Genomic DNA, 19123 nt, shown 5'->3' with positions numbered 1-19123 from the left:
ATGTAACTCATTCATTATTGTGAGTGAGTGTGTTTATAGAGATATAGAGTGCAATGAAAATAGTATAAACCTATTTAAATGGTAGCAACATTCAATACTCTGGTAGTTAAACATGAAAAAAAATCCTTAGCAAAATACTAATATTGCCTAAATGACTGCTAAGTCATTCATTTTAGCTGTTTACTGTTTATATTCCTCCAACTTAGATCAATTGCAAAATACTGTTGAATTCACAGTTATACAGTCAACTATGAACTTTTACCAAGTTCCTCATTATTATTCTTACTTGGGAGGTGGAGGCAGATCAAGAGTTCAAGACTAGCCTCTGTGATGTAGTGAAGTAAAAAACCTAAGCTACACGAGACTCTGCTACAAAACAAACAAACATCAGCCCAAAATAATTTACTCATCTTTGCAAACCAGTACAGTCTCAGTAGTTAAGTTTCCCTGAAGGTGTCATAGATTCAGCCAATCAGTGATCCTTTGGAAGCATCACCTTAAACAGCTGAGATTTATTTTCTCTCTCCCACTTCCACATCTTTTGTTTTTGTGTTTATTTGTTCATCTCCCACTCTTTGTCTCTAAACATTGCAACAACTGAGCAAGTAGCTATGGCCTTTTCTGGTCCTTTAATATATTTCCTTTAATTCTTACGTGATTTCTAGGTTTGACAACCTGACATTTCATTACACAAATGGGCAATTACCTAGCAGCAAAACCATTCATTTTTGCAAAAAGCAATCTTAAGACTTTCTCCTTTTGCTCCCAGGTCAAATCTCCAATATCCACATTTTTTTGAGCACTTGGCCTGAAGAATTAAAAAGAAAAATAAAAGGTAAAAAATGTGATCAAAGTAAGCTTATCTTCTTTAAAAAATACAAAGTATGTAAATAGAAGATTTCTATAGAATAACCAGATACTATATAATGATTTCAGTGTAAACTATTCACATTTAAAAAAACTATAAAATTTGAAAAAGATTACCAGCTAGCCAATCCAAAATGTTCTGTCATCATAAAATGAAACGAGAAACACAACATGTACTGTGATTCAAACTGGCAGGTTATAGTGGGCAGACTACTAAAGCACGGTAATAAAGAGAAACTAAACACACCTCCAGTATAGTCTGCCCTGCCATGGACATCCCATTTGCCATAGTATGAGAAAGTCTCTTGACACTTTGGAAATGTTGAGACTTTTGGTTAATACAGTGATGTAGAGAGCATTACCGAATGCCCTCCAGTCCATGGAAGATTTATGTAAGACAGTCACTATAAAGAATTACTATACTTATTTTTAAAAATTATATAATTATTGTTACCTATTAGTTTTATCTCAGAATAGTAAAGGAACAGCATCAAAGGAGTGGGAAAAGTAAACTTATTAAAAAATGTTTAACCTAGACAGCTGTGGTGGTGCACACCTTTAATTCCAGCACTCCGGAGGCAGAGTCAGGCAGATCTCTGTGTTCAAGGCCAGCCTGATCCACAGAGAGTTCTAGGACCACCAGAATCTCAAAAAAAAAAAAAAAAAGTTTAACCTGAATCTAATCAAGATTTTTCCACAAATTTCCAATTTATAAGAACTAAGATAAAGAAAGTAAAAGACATTACAGCGATGTCACTCAACACAAAATAATAGTCACCTTTACAAACTTCTGTTGTGAAATAAATGGGGATAGCTACTAAGAACACATACTATAGGCATGAGCCACCACAACCTGCTGAGTTCTCATTTTTTTAAAGGATAAGAAAGCAGGGCACAGAGAGACTATATGACAGCATTACCATTTTTCAGCCTCCATGAGATCCTGATGCACACTATTGGTACTATATTCTTTGCCATCAAAGGTCCTGATTCTGGGATATGCTGTTGTTCCCGCACAGGCTGCTCTCATTTTTAAATTGAAAGCAGCTTGTGCTATCTGCTTGTAATGCTTCCTGTTGATCAGAATCTGTTGTTTCACTTGGTACAGAGCATCTAGAAAGAACTGCTCCACTTCTGTCCTCTGGTCCAGGATGTTCTTAGCCAGCTTTTTCACTCGATTCATTTCCTTGTCCTTCATCTGAAGAAGTTGCTGCAGCTTCTCAATTTCTACCTGGCCTGCTTGGTTCTCTATAATTGCCTTTTGCTGCAGTTTCAGAACTTCAGCCTCAAACTCTGTGGTCATAAAAGTCAGTGCATTCTCCAAGCTTATCACCTTCTTTTGAAGAGTTTGGATTTGTGATCTCTGCTGGGTAAGTTGCATAATCTTTTCCTTAATCAACAGCTCATTGATTTCCTAAAACACAGAAGGTGACTTTTTTTTCTTTAAACATTCTAGAACTTAAAAGTCTCTCAATAATTTCTATTACCTACGGGGATTTGAGCTTCATGTCAGGTTAAGGCAATTATTTTGGTATCTCTGTGAACAGAAAAAAAACATCCATGGGTCCTTGCCTAGGCTTGTGAGGCAATCCATTGATTTTATTAACTAGGAAACTTTCAAACTTCCTTTATAATTCTTATATAATTCCTTTATAATTATAAGGTTACATATTTTATATTAAAATAAAACTGTACAAAAACCACTAGCAAGCCTATAAAGAAAACTGTAGCAGGCCCCTATTTGTCTGTCCTAATGCCCATTCTCCCTTTCCTTCAAGCCAGCTGAAATTTCCAGGGTCCCTTACGGTTCAGCAATGCCAGGCTGCAATATAAGTGGATTTTTATTTTGCTTGCTTGCTTTTTTTTCCAGACAGAATTCTCTGTGTAGTTCTGGCTGTCCTGGAACTTGCTCTGTCTCCCAAGTGTTGAGATTAAAGGCATGTGCCACCACCACCACCTGGCTGAGATGTAAGTGGGAATAGGACACCTGGGAAGATTTTCAAAGGAGCTATGTTTTGTTGTTTTGTTTTGTTTTCTTATCTTTCCCTCCTGTTGTGGAATAATACTTAGGACTCTACCAGCCATCCTGACCATGAGGTTCTCAACATACACAACCACTAAAATGAAAAAAAAAAAAAATGTTTAAGTTGAGGGCTAGACAGATGGCTCAGCAGTAAAGAGCACTGGCTGATTTCAATCCCAGCATCCATCAAGTGGCTCACAACTGTCTATAGGTCTAGTGGCAGGGAATCTGACGCCCTCTTCTGTCCTCCACGGGCACTGCATGCACATGGTGCACAGATATGCATGCAGGCAAAACATCCATATGTACAAAATAAAAATATAAGTGATATGGTGCAGAGAATTAAGGAACACAATCTTGATGTGGATTGCTTTCCTTCAAGCATCCTTCAGGTAAAAGAATAAATAAACCTTATGTGGTGATACCACTAATGTGAAATCTGTTACAGTAAAACCAATTCCTAAATGATTTAGGATCCAACAATAAAACAAAATGAGAATTCTAAGGTATTAGAGGATAAGAGTCATGTTTATATTTCTGATATATTTGCAAAATCATGTCTAATGTATCTTTAAATTTATTTAACAATCTTTTCCAATGAGACAGTTATCAAGACAGAAGGAAAGTACTACTGCTATCCTTATCTATCATTATTATGCTCAATTCTTGGTATTTACCAACATGATCCGTAAGGAAAAAAAAGGAAGAACAGCTCCCAAAGCCACAGAGAAACCCTGTCTCAACCCCCCCCCAAAATAAAGGACAGTCTAAATGAGAGTGGGAACCTTTTGATGTAAAAGGCAGGAATGACTTTCTTGCAACTTCTTGGAGTTTTTCTGTCGTGTTTCAGCTTCCTTCAAGTGGTATGTAAGAGCCTTGTGAAGATACACATTCTCTTTAAAAACATTTCTTCCAGCAGTGTTCAACTGTCTGAAAGACATACATACATATATTTAAGAACCCAAAATATAGGCCTAAGTTTCTTGTGTGTGTTGGGTGGGAGGGTGTTTTGAGTCAGGGTGACCCTATGTAGATCAACCAGCCTGGCCTCAAAATCAGAGATCCACCTGCTGCTGCCTCTGCCTCTGGAGTGCTGGAATTAAAATCAGGCATCACCACACCTGGCTCATGTCTAAGTCTTAAATACTACCTAAGAGAACAATGACAGCTTTATGTTCCAAATGTTATTCTGATCACTACTACGCTGAGTATGTAGTTCAAGGAAAGACTACTTGCTTAGCATGTGCAAGTACCTGGGGTTAACCCCTAGCATCAGAGTCTGGGGGAGGGCAGAACATAGGACACACATGACACTACCACAATTTAACTTATGAGTAACTACTCAATAGGTAGATGGAGACCATGTGACTAAGTTCTCCCTCAGCAGTTAAGTGAAAAATAATGTCTTAGCCATTGATGATGGTACAAGTTGGCTGACAATTTGAGTTATAACAAGACCCTGTCTCTTAAAAAAAAAAAAAAAACAAAAATAAAAACGTAGGGACAGTGACATACCTTTAATCCTAACTATTCAGGAAGCTGAGCAGGAGGCTAACACGTTCATGGCCTGTTTGGGCTACCTAACATGTACAGGGCTGGCCTTGGCAATTTAGCAAGACTGCTTCAAAAAGTGAAGGGAGTGTCTGGGGATGTAGCTCAGGGTGTAATGGAAGTGCAAGTCTGGGTTTTCAATTTCTAGCACCTCACACATTAAAGTGGCACCAATTTCCCATGTCCTCTTCTATCCATGTCCATATGAGGACCTACAGAACTCCAAGGTGAATCCCTACCTGAAGAAAGCTGCCAGACTCATCATTACAATTAACAAGAAATAAACCATGGAGACCTGGAGTCCATTCTTGACAAAAACACACTCTAGTGTTAAAACACATATCTTCTGACAATTCCACACAGTTGCCCTATAGCTCTACTTTAGGTTTGTTTATAACAGGGCCTTTCTATGCAGTACAGGCTGGCCTACAACTGGTGAAGTTCCTTCCTCAGCCTCCCAAGCAATGGCATTATTTTAAGTGAGTACCACCATGTCTGGATGGAATTTTTTTCAAGTTTATTTTCTTAAGAATTCTTCCACTAGGTGGTGGTGGTGCATGCCTTTAATCCCAGCACTTGGAAGGCAGAGGGCAGCCTGGTCTACAAAGCAAGTTCCAGGACAGCCAGGGCTGTTACACAGAGAAACCCTGTCTCAAAAAAAAAAAAATCCAACGAGGCCAGTGAGATGGCTCCATGGGTAAAGGTACTTGCCATGAGTTCCATCCCTAGAACCCACATGATGAAAGAGAGATTCAACTTCCTGTAAGTTTTTCAACTTTCGTACTCACATTATGGCACTAATGTACCATTAAATATACATATCTACCTAAATAAATAAATGTAATAAAAATAATTTAAAAATACTTTTCCAGTGGTTAATCAGCATGCATGCCAGTGTCTAACTTCAAAGAGTAGATTATTGCTACCTTATCACATTATGGAAAGGGTGGAGCAGAAAGGGTAGGAGGCACAAAGAGAACAAGGGTGCACAAGAGAAGATAAGCTAAGAATACACTAGACAGCCAGGAAGAGAGGCTGAATGCCAGAGGAAGCAAGAGTCTTACATAACAGCTTCATGGTGGGCTCTCTCGGCCAACATTACTATCCTCTTCTCAGCCTCTTGTTCCAGACGGCGCTACAAAACACAATATGGGAAGTTTAAATACTAAGTCTGACTTCTAAAACAAATTTTTCATATCACAAAGTAATTACTTCAGCATCAAACAGAACCCTTTTTTGGGGGATGGAGAGATGCTTCAGTGCATAAAAGCCCTCGCTGCTCTAGCACCGGACTGGGTCCAGTTCCCAGCACTCAGGCGATGGCTCACCACCATCTGACTCCTGACACCTCCTCCAACACTCACAGGCTCCAGCATGCACAAAGCTCACATGCATATACTCAGGTACATATATATTAAATAATAGATTAACAACAACAACAAAACACCCTTGTTCACATGACCTGATATAAAGCACTTTTTTGTTGTTTTGTTTTGTTTGTTTGTTTTCTGTTTTTCGAGACAGGGTTTCTCTGTAGCTTTGGAGCCTGTCCTGGAACTCACTCTGTAGACCAGGCTGGCCTCGAACTCACAGAGATCCCCTGCTGGGATTAAAGGTTTACTCCACCACCGCCCAGCTATAAAGAACTCTTAATTACTGGTGGAGGAAAGAGGGAGCAAAAAAGAGAGTATGGGGCTGAAGGGAAGGCGCAGTGGTTACGAGGCCTGGGGTTCAATTCCCAGCGCCCAATATGGCAGCTCACAATTGTCTGTAAATCCATTTTGTGGGGATCAATGCCCTCTCCTGGCCTTTGTTAGCACAAGGCATGCAAGTAGTGCACAAACATAGATTCAGGCAAAACACCCATATGCATAAATATATTAAAAAAAAAATCCTCACTGAGGCAGCAATACTATGATGGCTGTCAACTTGCACACCTGGAACAAGGGAGCCTCAATTGAAGAGCTGCCTCCACCAGACTGACCTGTGTTCACACCCAGGGCATTTTCTTGATTGCTAATTCAAGTAGGAGGGCTGAGTCCCTATGGGCCTAGGCTTAGTAAGAAAGGTAGCAGAACACGATGCTGGGACCAAGCCAGTAAGTGTAGTCTGCCATGGTCATTCCTCAGTGTCTGCTTCAAGGTCCTGCTCTTGGCTGTACTATGACCTGGGAGTCAAAAGCTGAAATAAACTCTTTTCTCCACAAGTTGTTTTTGGTCATGGTGATTAACACAGCAGCAGAAATGCAAGCTAGAATAATGACATATACATAAATCAGGGAAAGATCGGAATGATAGCTATGGAGACCAGGAAAACTGAAGAGGGAAGGAAGAATGAAATTGGGAAGGAAAGGGTTCATTTTACCTATACATCACAGTTCCTCACTGAGCAAAGTCAGGGCAGGAACCTGAAGGCCAGAACTAATTCAGAGGCCATGGGGGAATGCTGGTTACTATTGGCTTGCTCACCATGGCTCACTCAGCCTTTCTTACAGCACTCTGGACCACCAGCCCAGGGACGGCACCATAAACAATAGGCTAGGCCCTCCCATATCAATTATTATTTAAGAAATGACCTATAGGCCTTCTAACCTACGGCACAATCTTATGGAGGCATTTTCTCAATTGAAGTTCCTTCCTCTCAGACTGTAAGCTTGTGTCAAGTTGACATAAAAGGACCCAGCACAGAGGGGATATGATAACAAATGTAGATTTTGGTGCTAGGTTACAACTATGTATATGCACAAGTTTCTGCAGCTTGAAGATTGATAACAATGTGAATGTTTCAAAACCCAGAAGAAAATATTTTCAAATTCCATCATGTACTTACGAGAGGGGATAGATGTCCTTATTAACGAGGCATGATAAACATACCTTTAATCCCACCACTTGGAAAATGGAGGTGAAAAAGTCAGGGGTTCAAGGCAGAGTCCCACTAAATAGCAAGTTTAAGACTAGTCTGGGGCTACCTAAGACCTCATCTTTAAAAAAGCAAGAAACAAATTGAAAAGATATAGTTAATAGTTAACCTAACTTAAACATTATATTAGCAGAGGCAGGCCAATCTCTTGATTTTGAGGCCAGCCTGGTCTACAGGATGAGTTCCAGGACAGCCAGGGCTACAGAGAGAAACCCTGTGTCAAAAAACAAAAACAAAACTTATATAAATACATTGAGAAACTTCATAGTATACTGTTAGTATGTACAGATTTTATATTTATTTACTTATTTGGTTTTTCTAGACAGGGTTTCTCTGTGTTAACAGCTCTGGTTGTCCTAGAACTCACTCTGTAGACCAGGCTGTGCTTGAACTTACAGAGATCCACCTGTCTCTGCTGGGATTAAAGGCATGCACCTCCACCACCACCTGGCCAAATTTATTATTTAAATAAGGAATCTCTATATGGAGAAGAAAAAGAATTAGGCACTGAAATATGGAGATGTTTTTCCTCATTTTTTTTTTTTTTTTTTTTGAAACAAGTCTTGTAGTCCAGGTTACCTGTACTTGTAGCCCAGGCTTTCATGTAGCCCAGGCTAGCACAGACCTTGATATGTAGCTCAGAACTGACTTTGAATTCAAGATCTTCCTGACTCAGCATCTTAAATGCTACAATTATGAGTGCCCATGACTACACATATTTTCTGCTACTTGATAACATTTTCTAGCAAGATAGCAAATTGAAAGCTGGAATGAATATACAAACAAAGCATTTCTTAATATTAATATTCTATACCTTTTCTTCAAAAAATCTGCCTTCTAGTCTTCTAAGAGTCTCCTGATGTTTTTTCTCTGAGTTCCTTAAATTTTCTTTCAGCTTAAAAAAAAAAAAAGAAATTGTTCAAAGATTGAATAGGACATATTCATAGATAATTCTGAAGATACGTTATATGACATATAATCTTGAGCATAGACACAAAATCAATGTCATCTCCTCTGAGCACATTTTTCTTAACAGTCTATAGATTTACTAGATTGGTATTGAGTTTCTTAAAATTTTGATTGTGAGCTAGCCTTCAATGGCTGAGCCATCTCTTCAGCCTGGTATTTTCTTAAAGACTTTTCATGAGTATAGTCTACCAATATTTTTTTTTTTTTTTTTTTTTTTTTTTTTTAAAGATTGTGGATTGGGAAGATGGCTCAGCAGCTAAAGCACTTCCAAGCAAGAGAAGGCAGCTCAGAGCCCCAGAAGTCATGCAAATGACAGGTGGATGTGGCACCCATCTATAATTCCAGCTGGAAGATGGAAGGCAAGCTAGCTAAAAATACTAGCCTCATCAAGGAACTCTTGAGTTTGATTGAGAGACTCTGCCTCAAAGAATTAGGTGAAAGAGTGATTGAAGAAGATTCCCATCACCAACCTTAAGCCTCTACATGCATGTACCCCCCACACACACCCATACACATATGCATATGAAATAAAAGGATAATAAAAAGCTATCTGTGGCCTAGTATGGTGGCACATGCCTTTAATCCCAGCCCTTGGAGGCAGAGGCAGATGAATCTCTAGGCCAGCCTAGTCTACAAATCAAGTTCCAGAATAGCCAGGGCTACACAGAGAAACCCTGCCCCCCCCCAAAAAAAAGAATCACCATATAAACACTTCTGGATTTATCTATGAAGCTGTTTTTAGAAAGGTTCAGGGATTGTCAGGATAACTGATTAAGAACATTTATTGTTCTTCCAGAGGTTTGGTTTCTAATATCCATGTTTGGTGGCTTACACCTGCCTAAAATTCCAGCTTCAAGAAACCTGCCATCCTCTTTTGGCCTCCATGGACATAGAAACACAGATATACTTAATTTTTAAATGGGGTACCAGCACTTATCATTCTTTGCTTCCCAACTGTGGGTGTGACCAGCTGCCTCACATTCTTGAGGTCATGACATCCCCATCATGATAGACTACTCAAATTGTGAGCCAAAATTTCCCTTATGATGCTTTTTCACGAGGAAAAAAGTAACTAATACAGGTAAGATTTAAAAAATACAAGGATAGCACAGTAAATATTTGATGACATACTATTCTTTTCACCTATAACTTAACAATTTTCTAAATTGTAATCTGTTCTAATCTACTCCATCTTCATTCTATTATTTCAGATATTCTTTCTGTTTGTATTTAATTTTTAAAATGGCCTTTTTTGTCATGCTTTCAAAACTAATGCCAACAAAGTAATTCATATATGGTTCAAATGATATATCAAAGGTCTGCAGATGGACCTTTGATATATCATTAGACTCCCCAAAATCTATATATAAATGCATCTTTCAAAAGATAATTAGTGGAGCCAATAAAATGGCTTACTGGATAAAGGTTACCCTGAATCCACACAGTAAAAAGGACTCCTACTGTGACTTCTAAACACACACACACACACACACACACACACACACACACACACACAAATAAAATAAAAGTGAAAATCAGTGGAGAAGAAAAAGAATCCCAACGTCAAGGCCTACCTGGAATATATGAGTTGCAGGTCAGTCTGAGACACAGAAAGTCTGTTTCAAAAACCCAAACAAGGGCAAATGAGATGGCTCAGCAGGAAAAGGGTAAAGATGGCTGTCACACAGGCTGTCACCTTAAGTTAGTTTTATTAGTAAAAGTGGATGGAGATGATGCCACAAAATTCTCCTCTGACCTTACTTCACAAAGGCAGGAGCACTCATCTATACACACACAAAACAAACACACTAACCTGGCTTTCATTTTTTTTCCTTTAACAAACATGACTTGAGTTCCTTTTCAAAATCGAAATGTATTTCGACTAGAGACTATACAAATAAAAATCTCTTACATAATGTTTTGCAATTTTAGTATATGGGCCCCTCACATCTGCCTCATTTCTTCTACATTTGAGATTCCACAGAACTGCCCTATTTTTATTTTTTCAGTACAGCAGTAGCTTTGCCCTTGAATTTTAAGTGTTCCTCAATAGCCCTCTTTGAAATGTCTAAAATCTACTTCTCCAATAGGTGGCAACATTGTTCTTTCAAAAAGAAAACTCACATCAGGGCATTATAGTATGAACTAGTTCACAATTTATTTGAATGTATGGCTAGCTATACACGGGATGCGTAGTCTGTTACATAAATTAACTGCGTTGATTCAATCTGCAGTACTGTTATATAAAACAAAACTTGGATATTCTTCCTAGAAAACTTAATAGTCTTTCATCTATGGTTGGTTTTGAGGTGGCCAAAACAAAAAGTACTTTGAGAGCTGACAATTATGGAAAACCTGAGTAATGGCAATCAGACCCCATCAGGGTCTTCTGAGGTGTTGGAAGCACCGCCCTCTGCTGTGCTATACTTCTCCAGTTTAGCAATCAATTCTTTTGCGGGATTGAAGACCCCATGGGTCTGCTGCTCACAAACATAGCAGCGTGGAGTAGTTCGGAAATGCTGCAGTGCACAGGTCTCGCAGAAATAATGCTTACACTTGGTAACAACTGGATTTCGGAAGGTTTGGCGACAGATGAAACATTTGAATGGTATTTCCTCATCGTCACTTTCTACTTCGTAGTTTTCGTCTTCATACACACCGTAACGGCCCTCATCAAGCTCACGTTCGATCTGCCACCCGTGCTTATAATCTGAACGGTCATGGAGGAATTTGCAGCTGTCTCCAAAGCCACAGAAGCCAGTTTCCTTGTAGTCCTTACAGATGTCAGGCTGGTAATCCCAGCGCACGGTGGCACGTAAATGTTCGGGGGCTCGGATGGGGCCCTTCCTCACCATGCCGGAGGAGGCATTGCCCATGGACGTATCCTTCGGCTTCATGTACTTCTGATAATTATTAATTCCACGATAGATCTTGTCATCCTCCTTGCCTCTCAACTCCTCCTGGATTTTTTGGCTGCGCTCAAAGATGGCCTGTGCGTCTCGCTCCTTTTCTGTGTCCAGCTCGTAGACAGCTGTCGCCCCCATATCCTCGGGCCCCACCGGTTTCGCCGAGCGCGTGGACTTGTAGACTACGCCCAGACTCTCATTCTCCGTCTTCTCCTCCTCTCCGCTGCTCACATCACAGTAGGTCGCCTTCTGTTTACCGCTGCCACGCGTCTTCTGGATCATTGGATTGTGGGTGGCCCGCTTCTTCTCCGGTCGCACCACCGAGCAGCCTTCGTCGCTACTACTTCCGCTCTCCCCGGAGTCCGGGTCGCACACAGGCCGTTTCCGGCGGCCTGCACTCCCTTTCCGCACGGGCTTTTTGAAGAGGAAAGAGCACACCTGGTCCGCCGACTTTCCCTGAGAAACTTGCTCTGCCATCTTCGACTTCAGAGCGCTGAAACGGCCGGCAGTAGCTGCGCGGTGCTGGGTGGCGCGGGATACTACGTCATTGCTGAGCAGCGCAGCTACGTCACTGCCGAGCCGCCCTCTGTCGGCCGCCGGGTACGAGAACGTCAGCGCGCGTGCACCAACCAGCAAAGGGCTAAGAGAAAGATGCTCTAGATCTTTAGTAAACTGCTCTTGTGGGTTTTATATTGCAACGAATGCAAAATTCTCGTTTCAATGAATTTATAATCTAGTAGGGAAGATAATGAAAATCATGATGTGTTCTGTACCAAATCCCATGGAAAGATAGAAGTAATCATTAAACATGACTGGGGAGGGGATAAGAAAGTGCATTTAAGGTAAGTCTTTGAAGGTTAATGGATAGAGATCTATCAGAAATTTATTCACACTAAGAAATATTCAGAACAAAGCAAGAAAGACAAAGACTGGAGTGTAGCTCAGTAATAGATTGTTTGTCAAGCATGACCAAAATTCTGGGTTTAAGCACCAAGAAAATAAAGGAGAAGACTTAAGAGTTATGTGGATGTCCAATTTGGATAAACTGTAGAATAAAAGACTGTGTATTGGTGTAAGTGTATTGTTATAAAGGATTAAAATTTAATCCAGGTGTGGTGGTGCACACCTTTGATCCCAGCACCTGAGAGGCAGAGGCCTGCAGACCGCTTTGAGTTTGAAGCCAGCCAGGTCTACAATGTGATTTCCAGTACAGCCAGAGAGCTGTTACACAAAGAAACCCTGTATCAAAACAAAAAAAAAAAAAAAAAAAATTTAAAATTTGATGTGTATAGTCTTACCTTACACATTAAGTTATCTAGACAATATGCTGTTTACAGCTGAGAAATACAGATTCTTGAGAGAAGTGGTCAAAGCATCATCAGAATTTACATTTTAAAGATTCCTAATGGGATTGAGGCATTCCTGGAGGCACAGGTAAGAGGATGAGGAGCTCAGAGCCAGCCTGGGCTACATGAAACCTTTCTCAAAATAACATTAAATTAGAATGGGGCTTAGAGAGGTTATTCCCCAGGTTACAGCATGTATTGCTTTTACAGAAGACCAGAGTTCAGTTCCCAATACCCACATCAGTTGGCTAACAACTGCCTGTAACTCCAGAGGCTCCAATACCCTATTCTAACCTACTTGGGTATATGCACACATGTATACCCATACCCAGCACTCATACAGATATGCACACATGTATACCCACATCCAACACTTACACAATAAAATCTCTGAGAAAAGAAGAATGAAAACAGAGTAGAATAAAGTCCAGAAGGCTTAAGCCTGTAATCCCAGCACTTGAGAGGCTGAGGCAGGGATGTTGTTTCAACCATGATGCCAGCCTGGGTATACAGAAAGTTCCAGGTCAGCCTTTATATAGCAAGATCATGTCTCAAGCAACCGAATTAAATGAATATTCCTACTGCAGCTGTGTATACTTGGGGCTACAAGGGTTCCCTAAGTACTTACATACATGCAAGCACATAAGATAAATCTTTAAAAAGAAACAGAGAGAAACTTACCTCATCTAATTCTTTTTCTACTTGGATTTTTCTCTTCTGGAATTGTTTTATTGTCTTTAGCTCAGTCTGAATCATGCCAATTTCTTTGGCTTTTTTATAAAACTGTCCCTCCAATTCACTTATCTGCACAGTATACTTATGTTCCTGTATTAAAAAAAGAAGTAAATGAGTTAGGAAAAACAAATGTTCCATAGAGCCATGCTTTATCTGAGGCTTAAGCCATTTGTGTATCTTCTTGAAAGAACTGTCCCATCTTTATTTTGCATAAAGTTATAAGATTTGCATAAAATTTTAATTTCTATAAAATGATGCCAACAGCTTTAAATAAGAAACAAATTCAGGAAATATTTTGTCTATGTAGTTCAGAGAGTAACATGTATGGTTAGTATGTAAAACCCTGGGTTCAGTCCCCAATAGCAAATAAAGAAAACTCAAACCAAATAAGACACCTCTAAAACTCAAGCTTTTGTGTTAGTTGGCAACACAATCTTACAGAAAGGAATTTCATATTATTTTTAAGACAGAGTCTTCCTTCCCACTTGCCTCCTCTGAACTTTCTTAGCTTTCCACTACTCTGTCTTTGAACTATGTAGCCCAGGCTGGCCTTGGACTCTCAGCATCCTCCTGCCTCAGCCCCCTGAATGCTATAATTAAAGGAATGTGCCACCACATATGGTTTTCACTTAGTTTTTAAAATTGTAGTGTTGAATTAGGGAAGTAGCATGCATGAAGTCCTGGGTTCAATCCTCAACACCACAGGGAAGAAATATGTTTGCAGTTTTCATCAAAGATCTTTTTTTTTTTTTTTTTTAAGCAGGATGTTGCTGGTGCAAGCCTTTAATCCCAGCACTCAGAGGCAAGAGGATCTTTGTGAATTCGAGGCCAGCCTGGTCTGTACAGAGTGAGTTTCAGGACAGGCTCCAAAGCAATACAGAGAAACCCTGCCTTGAAAAACCAAAAAAAAAAAAAAAAAAAGTCTTTTTTTTTCTAAAGATTTATTTATTTATTATGCATACAATGTCCTGCCTACATGTGTTCCTGTGGGCCAGAAGAGGGCACAGATCTCATTATAGATGATTGTGAGCCACGTGATTGCTAGGAATTGAACTCAGGACCTCTGAAAGAGCAGCCAGGTGTTCTTAACCTCTGAGCCATCTCTCCTGCCCTCATCAAAGATCTTTATTATATATATATATATGAGAAAAAAGCCCACCCCTCCTTCAAAAATTTCACACTATTTTGAACTCTTGTAGTAATCTACTAGTGGTGGTATTAGTGTTCTAGGACTGTTACTATAGTAAGCCTTAAGAATTGAAGTACCTATACTGAAACCATTTAGGACCAATACTCTTGGTAAAGGATGAAGGTGTATCATTCATCAAAATAAAATCCTGTGTCTTGAGTCTGGGTGTGTAACAAAGTATAACACATAGCCTAGTCCAATAGTCTTGCAATTGAACTCCAAGTATTATTATTGACTTTGGGACTCGGTATCTATATTTTTTTTTTTTTTTGCGACAAGATCTTGCTATGTATGTTGCCCATAATACTGGCCTTGAGACTCTAAACTCCTAGGCTCAAGTATGACTCCTACTTTAGCCTTTGAAGTAGCTGGTGTGTGTCATATGCCTCCATAATATGTTTTTTAACATTTGTATAAATAAGTGCACGTTTTTGTTTTCAAGACAGGGTTTATCTGTGGCTTTGGAGGCTGTCCTAGAACTAGCTCTTGTAGACCAGGATGGTCTTGAACTCAGAGAAATCTGACTGCCTCTGCATCCTAAGTGCTGTATTTGTTAGTTTCTTGTTTTGTTTGGTTTTGTTAAGGATTCCGGGACCAAACCCAGGGCTTGTGGATACTAGGTAAACACTCTACTATGCTTCTGGATCCATTTTTTTTACGTATTATTGTATTTTTTTTTCTTTTTTCCCCAAAATAGGGTTCTCTGTGTAACAGCCCTAGCTGTCCTGGAACTCACTCTGTAGACCAGGCTGGCTTTGAACTCACAGAGATCCACCTGCCTGTGCCTCTGGAATGCTGGGATTAAAGGCGTGAGCTACCACCACTGCCTGGCTTCACTTATTCTTCCTGGACCTAAAATAACTAAATTCACTAGAAATCTGGTTCCCTAATAAGTAAACTCTTAGTAGACACTCACCAATTTTTCCTTCTCTTCTTTGGCTTTTTCCTTTGTTTCAACCAATTGCTGTTTCAGTTTTTCTATCTGTAGAAGATAAATTGCCAGAGTAAGGATAATATAGAATTACTTTGAATCCTATTTCTATTTATATGACTTATTATTTAATATAATACTAAAGCCGGTAAGCCAGGAAAGACAGTGAAGGAGAGGACAGGGATTTCCTCATATACTTAATCTGCTATTGACAATTTCTAAGATCTAGGTATCATCAGAGTTATTTGAATAACTTTTTTTAATTGTTATAAAACAGACAGTATTGGGCTGGAGAAATGGCTCCATGGTTCAGAGTGTTTAGTGCTCTTGCAGAGGACTCAAGTTCAATTCTTAGCACCTACGTGGTAGCTCACAACTGCATATAACTCCAGCTCCAGCGGCTCTGATTGTCTTCTGGCCTCAATGCAGACTCCTGCATGAATGTGACGCTCAGGCACAAACATATACATATAAAAACTACTACATTAAATTTACTTTTGACATTTTTTAAAATTTGTTTTTTTGAGAAAGGGCTTCACTGTGTAGTGCTGGCTGTCTTGGATCTCACTGTATAGACCAGGCTGTCCTTGAACCCATAGACATCCACCTGTCTCTGCCTCATGAGTGCTGGGAGTAAAGGCATGTGCCACTGCCAGGCTCTGTCAACCATTTTTAAATGTTCAGGTTAGGATGCTAAGTTTGTTCATGTTGTTACCTAAAAGATCTCTACAATTTTTCATTTTACAGTTCTCCTTTTCTTCTCCTCTCTGTCTCAAACAAACAAAAAAACCTTCAAAAATATAACCATGTTACATAAACACAGAGGGGGGGTTGTGAGGTTCAGCTTTCTACCTACCTACCATATTATCTTTCTCTTGATCCTGCTTCTTCAAGTAGCTTAATACAGACATAGTGTCTTTTTCCAATTTATACTGCTGTTTCTTTAAGTCTTCATTATTTTTCGCCAGTCTCCGGGAAGTATCGCGATATTCAATCCTAGAGAGTTCTGTGACTTCCAATCTGGCTTCCCAGAGAGAGGCATTGGCCTTAGCTCGTTCAACCACTTGGTCCTCTGTTTTTACTACTTTCCTGCAGAAGATGATATTGATAATATGTAACTTTCTTCACTCTATAAGCCTCATTTTGCTTTTGTTTTGTATGCCTAGTATATAAAAGTATATACTGTTGGAGAAATGAATTAACAAGAAATACACATTTGTTTGTATTCGTGTAAGAGGAGAGGAGTGCTTTAGAGTATGGCTTCAAAGGACTGGAAGAACAAAGGAAATAAGAGGTCAAATGCATTTCATTAAGCTCCATACCTTCTCATTTATTTCATTATTCCATAGTTTTTATTTTCTTATTTTTGCTGTGCTGAGTATCAGACCTGATCTAGAGCATGCTAGGCAAGTGCTATGCAAATGAGCTACAGCTCCTGATTTTTTCCACTATTTCACTCACTCAGTTCCAAACCTTGGCTCACTCCCCTCCCTGTGGTTATATTTCTACACGAAGGCACACTTGATTGTATATCTGTAGTCTCCACCCCCAGTTCTGTTATTGTTTTGTTTTGGCTAGTTCTTGTACAAAGGATCAAGTTACTTGGACAAGTATGTTAAATGCTTTTTTGGTACCACAGTATACCAAGTTTTAAGGATGCCTAGAAAACAGAGGTGAAAAATTTTTTAGCAGGACTCTGGGGATGAAGATTGGCATCAGTAGGATGAATGCTTAGTGTATATATATACGTTTGATCCCCAAACCCATAAAAATCAATAAAGGGTGGATTCAAAGCTTTATCGATAAAAGGTGAGTTTCTTCAAAATAAGTACTGCATTAGCATAAAAAACTGCCCTATGATAGGCACTAGCTATATAAATTATGCATAAAAAGTTCTACCTGTATTTAGATTTTAAATAATAAAGTATGAGTAGATCTTTCCTCCTTACACCATCACCTTCCATATCCTCTCAACTCCCGATTCTTAGTCCAAAGCGTTGCACACCTACCTTTGGTTCTCTTCAAATTCAGTGCAGCTCCATTCCCAGTTCTCCAGTCTGACAGAGCAGTTACTGTCCCTTCCCAGTGTGCTCTAGACACTAGTAATAGAATGCCCTTCTACAATCTCCAGTTGCTGCCAGAAAGTGTCAGGAATTGAGGCAAGCAATTAGATGTCTCTAAGAAAAAGACCACTAAGTTACTGGAGAAACAAAGGTTTCTCAAACAATGAGCTGTGGAACATTCATGGAATACAGAGAATTTTATTGTTCTTTCTTATTCACATATGCCCTGAAGAAGTGCCAAGAATATAAAACTTGGCTGTGAGTTGCAGCAATGTGACAGGCCCTTGGCAATTTCTAGAATGTGCTAGACTGAAAAGTTGTATTTTGTTTCCCAATCACCATGTAGAATATATATGTGAAGAGGTCAGACATGTGGTTCTGTGATAGAACACTTGCCTATCTGGAGAGTGCCTGAGTTTGATCCTTGTGGTAAGGGTAGTGGGTCTACAAATCATTAACCTATCAATCATTTTACATGGGGGGGGGAATAATGGTAGTGGTTAACTGTGGATGGTGCATAATTTTCTCTTTCTCCTTTAGTACTTTCCCTATCTCCCAAGCTTTCTGTGCTGAGTATGAACTTAACTCTAAGTTACTCTGCTGGAGATGGAACTTGGACCCTGCACAAAGCACTCTATCATAGACCTACACTCACAGACCAGACCAAACAAGTTAACTTTTTTTTCTAAATATAACTTACTTATTTATATTTCATGTATTAAAGTGTCAGATTCCCCCCCCCCCAACTGTGGTTACTGGCAGTTATGAGCTGTCATGTGGGTGCTGGGAATTGAACTCCGGTGGGTCCTCTGAAGACCAGCCAGTGCTCTTAACCACTAGCAATCACTCCAGCCCACCCCCCATTTATTGTCTTCTTTTTTAAAGACAAGATCTTGCTATGTAACCCAGGCTGCCCTAGAACTTGTGATCTTTTCCCCTCAGCCTCCAGAGCAATGCCATGGTGGGTGTGCATTTACAGAACCTATCTCCAAGTTTAAGGTGTTCCTTGGCGGTTCCCATGTGTGGTGGTGTTGAACTCTGTGTGCCTCCGAAGTCTTGAGGAAGTACAGGGGGTAGCCCATTCTAGCAGTAACTCAGGACATCACAGGGTTAGCGCTAGAGCAGTACCAGTGTGGGGTGGGGGATGTGGAGATCTGACCGGCCTGGTCAAATAGTTTTGCGTTTTTCCCTTTGATCCAAAAAGGAACGACTTTAACCACTCAGACTAGAGCTAGAACAGAACTACACCAGTTCATGTTCATGTCAGTCTCATAATGGAGGTCTCTCGGGGGCCTAGGGTCAAGGAAGGACAGCAGGGGTCGTCCTCCAAAGTCTGGCAAGCGGAGGCAAATCAGCGCGTCCCTGGATTCAAAGTGGCCCGAGGGCAGGCCCGGGAAAAGCGGGGCTCCGCGCCGCCGCCGCGCTTACTTTTTGTCTTTTTCTTTGCCTTTGTTCTTGCCTTTCCTCTTGTCCTTTGCCGACATCTTGACTTCTCCAGGAGTCTCACCGTCTTGGTCTCTTGGTGGCCGCCACCTGGGCCGCCTCTGTTTCTAAGGAAACCACCACGCCGAAGGGCTAACGTCCTCGGTGCCGTTGAGGGCACGCGGAGGGCGCACGCGCGTGA

The 19123-nt window shown here is 40.2% G+C and overlaps 2 protein-coding genes across 2 annotated transcripts in view; both read right to left on the bottom strand.

Annotated features, from left to right (window-relative positions):
- Positions 1–19123, bottom strand: part of Bbof1 (basal body orientation factor 1) — a 22285-nt gene extending 3162 nt beyond the window's left edge. The window contains exons 1-8 of the mRNA XM_051196160.1: positions 18928–19123; positions 16297–16525; positions 15422–15487; positions 8175–8255; positions 5506–5576; positions 3676–3820; positions 1788–2281; positions 707–808 (exon numbers count right to left, since the gene is read on the bottom strand). Of these exons, the coding sequence (XP_051052117.1) occupies positions 707–808; positions 1788–2281; positions 3676–3820; positions 5506–5576; positions 8175–8255; positions 15422–15487; positions 16297–16525; positions 18928–18983 (1244 nt within the window). The 5' untranslated portion in view covers positions 18984–19123. The remainder of the gene's footprint in view (positions 1–706; positions 809–1787; positions 2282–3675; positions 3821–5505; positions 5577–8174; positions 8256–15421; positions 15488–16296; positions 16526–18927) is intronic.
- Positions 10288–11736, bottom strand: LOC127230969 (E3 ubiquitin-protein ligase RNF113A). The gene has a single exon (XM_051196328.1). The coding sequence runs from the start codon at positions 11710–11712 to the stop codon at positions 10699–10701; it is 1014 nt and encodes a 337-aa protein (XP_051052285.1). The 5' UTR covers positions 11713–11736; the 3' UTR covers positions 10288–10698.

Source organism: Phodopus roborovskii, unplaced genomic scaffold (genome assembly GCF_943737965.1).
Source record: "Phodopus roborovskii unplaced genomic scaffold, PHOROB, whole genome shotgun sequence".
NCBI lineage: Eukaryota > Metazoa > Chordata > Mammalia > Rodentia > Cricetidae > Phodopus > Phodopus roborovskii.
The sequence above is the reverse complement of the archived record's forward strand: the minus strand, read 5'-3'. Positions and strand labels throughout refer to the sequence as shown.